Raw genomic sequence first — 11,024 nt, forward strand, 5'->3', positions numbered from 1 at the left:
AGATTTAGAAAGCTTAGAAACTTGACCCAACTGAAAAGAAGAAATGGTGGACCTTGAAAATGACTTCAGGTTTTCTCACTGTGCAGAATATAGTCAAACACTGCTGCAGTTAAATATTTTACTCTTTGTTCTCCCTGAGTAATCTACAATAATAATCTGTTTCATATTGGTATTTACTGCTGTGTTGCTGACAATTACCTGAAAGAGAAGTTGGGGTGCTTCACTGGGCTGGAAAAAGTTTAGCTAAATCAGAAAGCCAGCCTAATTAAACAAGTTTATTCTATATCTATAAAAGGCTAAGTTGACTAGTGCAAGCTCTCGCTGGTGCCAACTGCATGTGTGTTTTGATCTGTCCTTGTCGATTGTGAATTTGGTTGACACTTCTATTATAGAGAAAGGGCGAATAGCAATATTAAAATATTTCTTCTAATTAATTTCCTTTCAATGTGCACAAATCCGTGCACCGGGCCACTAGTGTTTCTATAAACCTTGGGCACTTTTTAGTTTGTTTTTCTCCTGTGGGAAAAGTTAAGATTTAGCATGCCCAGAACCCACCTGCCTGTGCTGCAGGGCCAGTCCAGAGGGAATGACCCACCCCGTCTGTCCGCGAGGCCACCAAGAAAGATGGGATGCAAAGGTGCCAAAGACCAGGGAGACAGGTGAGGCCTGGCCGGCACAGGAATGAGCCCAGGAACCACCTGGGGAGGCTTCGGGACACCTGGGCTACGCTCTCTCCGGCAGGGTGGTTTCTACTTTTTTGGCCTCATCCTGTGATATGTGGTCTTCTCTCGTTCGCTGTATTGGTACCGATCCCACGTATACATGGGGCTAAAACACAGCGGAGGACACGTAACGAAAGGGGGCTCATACCGAGGAGGGCACACCCAGCTTTCCTGCACGCTTCGGCGATGCCAGCAACAACCGCTGCAGCTGTGCCAACGTCAAGTTTCCCACAGGAAAAATAGTCGAGGAAGAAGAGGGGCTCCGCGCCTTGTGCCAGGATATCGTTCACACACATGGCAACCAGGTCTTGGCCAATGGTACCATGTTGGCTGCACTGCTGGGCGATCTACGGAACAGCAGAAACATCCATGGGACATGAAGCTCCAATTATAACGTGTCAATTCAGCAGCGAAGGCACAAATACTCTCACCTTCTGGCCAGCTGCTCTGAGCAATAAAGACAAAGAACACTAAATTCTGATGTTACTTGGTCCAAAATACCCCCTTTGGTCCCCTAAAATAATCCTTCCCTCCAGATAGAGCCTCAACATTGTGTTATGAAACATGTCGATATTTTAGTCCTATTATATGGTTACTGGATGGCTGCTCTTAGTGCTTGTATGTCAAAAGGGGAAAAGTACGTCAATTCTCTCTGTTCCCCGTGAGGCCTTTATTCACAAAGGTGTCCAATTACCTTCAGTTTCGTGCCAACGCCATCTGTTCCACTGACCAGGAGAGGGTCTTTGAAACCCGCTGCTTTCAAATCAAAAAGACCAGCAAAACCTCCAAGATCCACATCACAGCCTGTTGGGGAGGAAATCCATTCAGTCAATGCATTTCTACAGATCAGGTGAATGCGAGAACACAGAACACTTCTCCATGCCTGTCCAGAGAACGCAAGAGTATCATGTGCTGAAAGCCCAATCGAGAAGTAATTAAATATTAAAGGGACAGACATATCTCATTGAGTTTAACATCATAAATAAGAAATGGGTTTTCTTTTTTTGTTGTTAATCCTCACCGGAGAATATTTTTCAACTGATTTTTCAGAAAGATTGGAAGGGAGGGGGCGAGTCAGAGAAAGAAACATCGATGTGAGAGAGACACATCGACTGGTTGCCTCCTGCACATACCCTGACCAGGGCCGGGGATCGAACCTGGGACTCTTCAGTCGGCAGGCCGACGCTCCACCCACTGAGCTGAACTGACTGGGGCAATAACAGAGAAAAGAAAGCAGAAAACTATGGGTCTGCCTGGCTTCCAGGGCAACACTCACAGAACCGGGCATCGATTTTGAACATTATCCTTTGAAAACTACAAAGCCCCAAACACTCCAGAGCGTTTGTCCAAGCTAATGAACTAGTCAAGGCCCGGATCGGACTCACCTGGTCTGGAGGTGGCTTTGGCGAAAGGCTTAATTTTCTTGACCAGCAGATTTCCAGCTGCAATGTCTACCCCAGAGTCCTTGTACGTCAGGCCCCTAAAGAATTAAAAAAACAAAACCTAGGCCATGACCTAAAAGTCAGGGGAAATGATGGGAAGGGTAAACTGTGAACGGCCCCAGGGGAGGACTGCTCTAACTTATTTCCTCCATCAGCTCCTCGCACAGGGGTAGATGCCGACATTGCACCACAGCCTTTCTGTTCAGTGTTGGTGTGGAAAGGAGAATCAAAACGAAGTCCAAAAAGTAACATTAGCATTCTAAGAACCGGACAAAGAAATCCCTCAATGAAACAGCTCTCACTGCAATAAGTAATTAATAACTATTAATTACTTAATAATGTAAGTTTCCTGATGGCTGAAGACAGTTGAGAAACATGAGAAAAACTATGAAGACAGCACGAGATAATGGTATTCGGTGCACCTCCTTCTGTATCAGGCACACGTGGTGAAGTGGTACATGTGGAAACCAAGCGTGACTCGCACTTGGGTTCAGTAGTCGTGCCTTACAAAAACGAGCGTGCGGGCCTTGTGGGATGCAGGGACACGTGAAGAAATAGGTGAGGCTTTGAAAAAGGTGCTACGGGAAGAATATATTTGGTTCCACTGGTTTAAAAAGCTTTCATCTTCAGATTGCAATCCCTGCCCAGCCACTGTGGTTCAGTGGTTGAGCGTCAAACCATGAACCAGGCCTTGGTTCGATTCCTGGACAGGGCACATGCCTGGGCTGTGGGCTCGAACTAGCTCTCCCTCTCCTTTTCTCTCTCTGAAATCAATAAAAACATATTTTTAAAAAGTTCATTAAAAAAAAAAAAATATTATTAATAAAAAGTTAAAAAAAAAAAAATATTATTAATAAAAAGTTAAAAAAAAAAAAAGAATTGCAGTCCCTTGAAATAGGTCATTCCAATGAATCTACTCATTTTAAAATAAAAAATGAATTTTTATCATGGTATTTTAATGTTATTTATTTTTAAAAAGCTAGTATTTAAACTATAAAAAAAACTTGCCTACAAGTAGCAGTAGAGTTTGAATTAAATTTTTAAAAATTTATTTTGTCCTAGAACTTATTTATTTCTCATAGTTGAACTCAAAAAGAATAGTAACTCTGATATACAGTTAAGAAAGCAAAACACCCACACTTGTGATGAAAAGTTTATTGATTTTCACAAAGGAATAGTTGTACATGTCAATAAATGAATCAATAAAGGTAAAAATCGATTTCAGTGATAAATGTAAATGCAGTGACAAAGAAGACTGCCCAAGTGTATAGTTTCACCAAATTAACCCATAAAAATGGATGACGAATAGTTTCATGTTGAATTCCTTGACAAAACCAGGAATTATGATATAAGCAGTCACATTTAAATATATGATAACTCACGGGACAAAAATCTTTTCGCTAGCTTTACTGATGAGTAACAAATGACTGTATATATTTAAAGTGGACAATGTGAAAAAATCCTTAACATCACTGTTATTTTACTGAACTTTTCAGAGGGAACTACCAGGAAATTTTTTCCATTTCATTTGACTAGTGTTGTAAATGGTTTTGATTCAAACTAAATGCAAATCCAAATCTGATCAGTCCCATGGGGAGGAAAGAGCAGGGAGGACTGAGCACAGGGTTAGTGGGACGTCTCCAGCTCTGCCTGCCGTGTGAGCCGCCGTCCCCGCGGCAGGACACTTACCTGGGCTGCTGGAGGAACGCTACGGCGCGGCCGCCAATGTCCTTCCTGTAGACGGCGCCCTCAAACTTGATGGCAGCCAGTCCTCGCTTGGCCCCTTCGAGGGCTGCGACGAGAGTGTCCCGGATGGCGGTCACCGTGAGGACTCGCCCTCCGCTGGTCACCACTTTGCCGTCTTTCAGGGCTGTGCCTGCCTGGAACACCTCCAGCCCTAAAGCCTGGGCCTCGGCGACCCCTGTAGGACAGCACATTCGGCTCAGTAGCTGCAGTGAAAACATTCTACACTGGGGAGCTCGCCTGTCATTTCCAGTTTTCTTTAAAGTAGAATCTTTATTTCACTTTAATGAATCCTCACAAGAATCCTACCAGGAAGGCATTAATGCAACATAACAGTAAACAGACACGTTTCCCAAGAACAGCCTGTTCTTGATCACATCTCTTACTTAAAAGTAAAGGAACTTCTCTTATCACAGCTACCCAGGGAAAGGTGCTCGCTTGCTTGCTTTTTAAAATGACCAACAGGATCACTGCACGGAAAACACCTGGAGACTCGAGTGCAGTGCACATGGGGCCCCTTATGGTAATTCCGCGACCATACGTGACACTGATCTCTTCGGGGCAGTCACACTACCGTTCTCCTCACCCTCCGAGTCCCATTATCTCCTGGCGCGTGGCCAGGCCCATCTGTCTTTCCTGCCCAGAAGGGGAAGTGGATGCAGTCTTTAAACACAGTAATTCTGGATATTTGAACACCCACATCCAACAAGCAACATGCTTATGAGAAGAGCCCCTGAAAGGCTTCTGACGGCCCACACCCTTAAGAACAGAGAAAATAAAAACAACAGAGCAGAGCCGCACTGCACGGGAGGGAGCCCGCTGCGGCGTCACCAGCCTCCGCCCTCCAGCGCTCACCTGCTACCTCCACACCCTTGGCGTAGTCTCCGGGATAGCCCTGACTTGCCATGACGACAGTGATGGCCGCCCGGTTTTCAAGCCAAACAGGCGGAGCTGCGCAGAGCAGGCCGTCCAGGGTGGACTGAATCACCTCATAGAGATCGCTTTTCAGGAGCGGGAGGATCACCTGGGAAACATGGTCCGCACGGCAATGGGGAGGAGTTTAGTCTCAGACACTCGGCTCGCTGGCTTCTCGCAAACCCGCACACCCAGCTGACCCACGAACGCGGGGCGAGGGGCCCCAACCCTCCCTCAAAAGTCCGCATACAGTTTATGACTCCTCAAACCCTAACTACAGTCGTCCCTTGCTATCCACAGGATATTGGTCCCAGGACCCTGCCGCAGATTAAAAAATCTGTGGATGCTCAAGTCCCTTAGATGAGACGGCGAAGATCAACGCACACAGCCAGGCTTCCACATCCGCGGACCCGCAACCACGCGCTGAAGGTGCTGTTTGGACCTGAGGTTGGTTGAATCTACACATTCAAAACCCAGGTACAGGGAGGGCTGACTGTGTATTGATTTTTAAAATCTGCATATAAGTGGATTCACACAGTTCAAACCCGTGTTGTTCTGTGTCTGTATTTCTCAGAGGTCATTATCTCAGGCTCATAAGTCCTGGGATTAAAACAACTCACATCTTGTAGAAAGCAATGCTTGGTATTATCTAAAATGATTACTCACCTGGCACTCCGGGTCCCCGAAACGGCAGTTAAACTCCAGAACCTTCGGGCCATCCCTGGTGAGCATCACACCCGCATAGAGAACACCTGCATTCCAAGGGGAAAGCTGTAATGAAGGCTCTCCTGTGCCTGACACTGAGAATGGAACCTTCTAACACTCAAAGGCGCAGAAGAGCCGTAATAGCCGTTCCGACAGGGCCAACGGGAGGTGGGAAGGAGGAACGGGAGGCCTGGCGAAGCTGGGAGCCCTGAGAGCGCCCACAGCGCACAGCGCGCACCTGTGTACGGCGTGCCCTCCTGCTGCATGCCGTCCACTGTCCGCTGAAGGATGGCGTTTTTAATCTTCAGCAGCAAATCCTTAGAGACCTGGGGGACAAGCAAGCATGCCAATGTGACTGATATTTAAAAAGTCATCTTGTGAGCTATACCACATGGGACAATGAAAGGGGACAAAGAAAATGATCACTTTAAATCCACAAACCTTTAAAATCCTCCCACAGGCCCTATCAAATCGGTATCTAGCTTTATTCTTATGAAATAGGAAAGCTGTCCCCTGAGAGTTAAACATTACCACGAACAGCAGAGCACTGCTCAGAGCCCTTTGAGAAGACCAGCCATCCGCACTGAGCCTCCGCGGAGCCAAGATGTACCTGGGGGGCTGGGCAGTAGGCCCCCATCCCGCCTGTGTTGGGGCCGCGATCTCCCTCCAGCAGCCGCTTGTGGTCCTGCGCGGGGGGCATGGGAGCCACGGTCCTCCCATCGGTGAAGCACAGACACTGCACAGGAGACACAACAGTCCACTCACCTTACTCCCAGGAAGTGCAAAGTCCACTAACAAGGGGAGCGTGAACCCTAACTTTTCTTAGAGAAAGCTTTCTTCTTTCAAAGTAAAATGAGTTAAAATACAAATAACCCTAACTCAAGAATCAGGTTAGGTAAAAAAATCAAGGTCCTTCCAAAGTAAAATATTTCAACCTTTCAACATCTGATATAAGTCCAAGTCCCTTACTGAGAACTGGGGATGAGTAAGAGGGTAAATTCTTTCTTCACTCGCATCCCAAATACTAAACACATACGCGTTCCTTTGTTCCTGCGGGTTTATGCTTTCAGATGAAACACCCGAATAAACCAAGTGTTTTGGGGCCCAGCGGTCAGATAACCTAGCTCCCGATCCTCCCTAAGGGTCCAGAGGGTGAACATACTTACAGAAACCTCTTCTCCTTCAAGAAGTTCCTCAATGACAATCGTTTCTCCAGCTGCTCCAAAAGCTTTATCCTTATTGTAGATTAAAAAGTACAGGAGTAAGTTGTAAGCTCTTAACATTTACTTAATTGGCTATTATTTCCTACCATTTGTACCACGGACCAATGCACTGGCATTGTCATTTCCCTTTCCCTTTCTGAAAGCCTCAAAGGAATCTAGGAATGTTTCCTGCAGGGAGTGGCTGTAGGGTCAAGCCTCGGACTGACCTGTGGCAGAGCCACATACAAGTCCCGGCTTGGAGGGCAGAGCCCTCCGAGCACCATTAAGCTTGACCTTATAGTCCTCCCTTGTTCCTAGGTAGCTAATGGGCTGTGGGTCATGACCCACAGGTTGAGAACCGCTGCTCTACAGGCTGAGGATCGCCCACCTCTCAGTAGCAGACAACAAGGGGCGCTAGGACAGAGCCCAGGTTCCGCCATCAGTGCACAGCGGCCGGACTCTTTCAGAGGCGGATCAGACACAAAATCTTATGAAAAACAACCTACCTGCGTGCTTGCTGGAAATATCCTCCTTACCGAGAGAAAAGTTTTATAAAATTAAGAGTAGAAAATTGTAAGCTATACCCGCTGTGGCTCAATGATAAGTGTCTCCAGGAGTCCCCTACCTGCATGATCTCCTGCACGGCTCTGCAGGCCTCTTCTCTGCTCTCTGCCACGATCACCCCCTTCCCGGCGGCCAGGCCGCTGGCCTTCACGACCAGAGCAGGGAAGTCTGCACTGTGGAGACAGGTTAACCCTCAGCACCACACACCCTTACAACTCAAACATGTAAGCTGCTCTGGGATTTCGTAATGAGATGCTCCAGCAACAGAGGAAAGCAGAAGAAGTTACTGATCATCCTGACACCGTTCTGTACTTCCCAGTTTCCTTATGTAGTCCTTTCTGGTTGTGATCACATGGCACGTAATTCCCCTCCCCTGTCCCCTCCGCTTATTGTGAGATCATATTGATGCAAATCGGGTATGGAATCATCTTTCAGAGACAAAGCAGTGAGCCATACACTCATTCAAGTAGAAGATGTGGCTGTGCATGAGCTATGTGAACATGGATACATGGACACTTCTCCAAGGGCACATGAGAAACCGTTGCTGGTAGTTTCTTCTGTTGAGGGAGCTGGAGATCTGAAAGGACACTAAGTAACCAAGTCCTTACGAACCCAAGGCACCCCGCTACGGGGAAATATCACTCAGTGTCTAAGAGACTCTGTAGGATGTGGAATGAACAGAGAACAAAACTAACTCAACTACTAGTAAATGGAAAACATACCAGGTCACAGGGAGAGGTGCTGCAAAAAAGGGGCCAAGTCAGGCGCCTGCCAACACTCACGGACAAGGATGTCTGATTTTAGGCCTGAGAGTAGAGTAGTGGTGGCACAAGGCCACCAAGTGATGTTTCTTCACTCTGGTTAATTATTAAAAAATCCCACCCTTTATTTCTTAAGTTGTCACCGTATAGGTCAAGCATGTGGCCCGCTGGCCGCGAGTTTGACATGCTCAGTGTACATCAACTTGGCTGTGAAAAGAGCGCATGACTGTAAAACCAAGTACCTCTTTTCCCTAGGAACTACTCAGTGATAAGTAATAAACTCACCTTTCTGCAAGGTCGCAGGATCTACTACACATGCAGAGAATTCCCTGTTTTTCGGATGTTGGAGAAAGGCAACCAAAATAGAGTGAGCGCCCCGCCCCACCCCCCCGCCCTATTATCTCACAACCAACGGGCGATGTAAGAGTGACCCAAACCGGTGAGTGTCATCGACAACAAGCGCCCTCCCCCCCAGCCCCTACCTCAGGATGAAGCTGCGGGCCTCCTCGGGCTCGGTGAAGGCTCTCCACCGGGCGGTGGGGATGCCATGTCGGTCCATGAACTCTTTGGCAAACCTTTTGCTGGACTCTAGCTGAGCCGCCTGTGCTGTGGGGCCAAAGCACCGCACGCCGGCCGCCGCCAGGTCCCCGACGATGCCTACGAGGGAAAGGGCACTTCCGCTGAGCCAGGCCCTCCGGGGCCTCTCCACCCTCAAGAACTGGGGTCACATGAAAGCTCCATGGAGACGAGGCCCATGACTGTTGGCAACACTTTCATGTTGTCTACAGAACAGGAACACAAATGCTACAAACGTGACTCAAATCCAGCAGAAGTTTTTATATTCAAATATATGGATTGCTAGATAGGAACATATAAAAACATATGTTTCCCGTGGCTGCAAATTCGATTTCTCATTCATCACATTTCTGCTGCTTGAGGAAAAATCAACCTAAAACCCATAAATTTCAGGAGGGTGGAACGCCTTTTCCCAATGTTGTATCACATTAGAAATCCTCATCTCTAAAGCGAGCTGGATTCGATGTTCTCTGAGCTCCTTTGGCACGGACACCCAGCGACAATATACAAAAACACACTTTACCAGCAGCCAGAGGTGCCTCTGGTCCAACAACTACGAATTCAATGTTCTCCTCTTTGCAGAACCGAGCGAGGGCACTGTGATCGCTCACGGAGACGGCTGCGGACAGAGGAGACACAGACAGCCTGTGAGTTACTGCCATCCGAACACCAAGTGTGACCGCGGTCATGCCTGTTCCCTTGGTGCAGACGCTTGACGGAGATGGCTGCAGACAGAGGAGAGACACAGACATCCTGTAGTTACTGCCACCCGAACACCAAGTGCTGACCGCGGTCATGCCTGTTCCCTTGGTGCAGACGCTTCCTCCCGGGACAGCTGGAACCAACAAGGCTGAGTTCTCTGCTGTCGCTGCAGCCAGTTAGAGATGAAAGACCAGGAAGCGCCCCAAGTACCTTCTCAACTACGCTGTTTGTGTCACAAGTGTTGACGACAGTCAACCAACGCGTATCACAGGATACACTCAGAAACTGGTCTTCGAATTTCACTCCTTCAAGATGAACTGAGGACCACTAAGTGCTGGGTGCTGCCCTAGTGACTGGGTGAAGACGTGAACACAACAGGGTCCCTACATGTAGGATGCTTATTCCACTGTGGGAATGTTGGGTAATAAATACTTAAGGAGAATAAAACCCCAGTTGTGAACCAAGTAGGCATAGTTGATATGAGGTGAACTGGGACGCTATTCTGGTTGAGTCAGGGAGGGTGTCCTCGTGAAGAGATGCTTAAACTAAGAGCTGACTGATTTAAGACTGGGTTCGTGTCTACCTGTAAGACAGGTCAGCTTGCTTTGCCGATGGAGTGCTAAGTAACGGGCAGGAAGGCAACCGTGCACTCAGCATGGGCGGCTTCCCTAGGCTGCTCCCGCTCCCCGGCACCGGGACCACCACCCCTGTCAGCTGGTGCCCAGTTAGTCCACACAGCGCGATCCGTGTGATGAGCAGGGACGAGGGTGGAGGGCCACGCACGCTGGGGTAGCAGCTGCAAACACCCTGGGCTGAGCGCAGCCAATGCCCTCAGCAGAGCAGAAGGCGCAAGAGGAAGGGGCGCACCTAACCTGCCTTTGCAAGTGGCAGCAGCCTCATGCCGGCTTAGGTGTCACCTGCCTGCATAACATCAACTGCTTCTGAAGGAAACGTGCCAGTTCTCGAGCAAGCAGACACGAGATCTCACCCCGACCTAAGATCCCAGGGAAGCAGGCATTTTCTTATTTATTGTTTCATCTTATTTTTGGTCCTGTGCATGCAACCATCTTCTCCCAGTCTGTGGCTGGTGGGGTCACGGTCGTCTCTCCATACATACCGTGTGCCACCTAGGGTACAGGCATGGTGCACACAGTGCAAAACAAGACAGGTGAGCTCCTTGCCCTCATGTGGCTTATGTTCAAAGGCTTAGGTTCTAGGGAGGAAATGAAGATAGAAGACAGAAAACAGGAAAGTAAAAATAAATGCAACGGTTCACAACTGAAAACAAATAAAATGGGGTGAACATGCTGTAATTGGGAACTGGAGGAAAGGCCTCTTTGAGAGGTAACATGTAAGCTGAGACCTGGACAGAGGAGCCAGTCATGCGAGGGGTGGGAACGAATACAAAGACCAAGGCAGCTCTGCTTGGGAAACTGGCAGGACCGCATGGATGGAGCAGTGAAAGGACGCAAAAGATAGAAAAGATCAGGCTGGGAAGGCAGGCAGAGGCCAGATCACAAAGGGCTTTGTAAGGAACATCGGGGAGGTTGGTTTTATTCTAAGCCCTATGGCAGTGATGGCGAACCTATGACACGTGTGTCAGAGGTGACACGCGAACTCATTTTTTGGGTTGATTTTTCTTTGTTAAATGGCATTTAAATATATAAACTAAATATCAAAAATATGTCTTTG

General features: G+C 48.0%; 1 protein-coding gene across 6 annotated transcripts in view; it reads right to left on the reverse strand.

Annotated features, from left to right (window-relative positions):
- GART (phosphoribosylglycinamide formyltransferase, phosphoribosylglycinamide synthetase, phosphoribosylaminoimidazole synthetase) overlaps positions 1-11,024 on the reverse strand; it is a 33,643-nt gene that overhangs the window by 9,662 nt on the left and 12,957 nt on the right. For all 6 annotated transcript variants that reach the window (XM_014535177.1, XM_014535175.1, XM_014535174.1 and 3 more), the window contains exons 3-14: positions 9,154-9,249; positions 8,537-8,711; positions 7,355-7,466; positions 6,694-6,762; positions 6,138-6,263; positions 5,766-5,853; positions 5,489-5,574; positions 4,763-4,931; positions 3,854-4,085; positions 2,108-2,202; positions 1,417-1,526; positions 871-1,069 (exon numbers count right to left, since the gene is read on the reverse strand). In XM_014535177.1, the coding sequence (XP_014390663.1) occupies positions 871-1,069; positions 1,417-1,526; positions 2,108-2,202; positions 3,854-4,085; positions 4,763-4,931; positions 5,489-5,574; positions 5,766-5,853; positions 6,138-6,263; positions 6,694-6,762; positions 7,355-7,466; positions 8,537-8,711; positions 9,154-9,249 (1,557 nt within the window). The remainder of the gene's footprint in view (positions 1-870; positions 1,070-1,416; positions 1,527-2,107; positions 2,203-3,853; positions 4,086-4,762; positions 4,932-5,488; positions 5,575-5,765; positions 5,854-6,137; positions 6,264-6,693; positions 6,763-7,354; positions 7,467-8,536; positions 8,712-9,153; positions 9,250-11,024) is intronic.

The sequence above is a fragment of the Myotis brandtii genome, unplaced genomic scaffold (genome assembly GCF_000412655.1).
Source record: "Myotis brandtii unplaced genomic scaffold, ASM41265v1 scaffold139, whole genome shotgun sequence".
NCBI classification, from domain to species: Eukaryota; Metazoa; Chordata; class Mammalia; order Chiroptera; family Vespertilionidae; genus Myotis; species Myotis brandtii.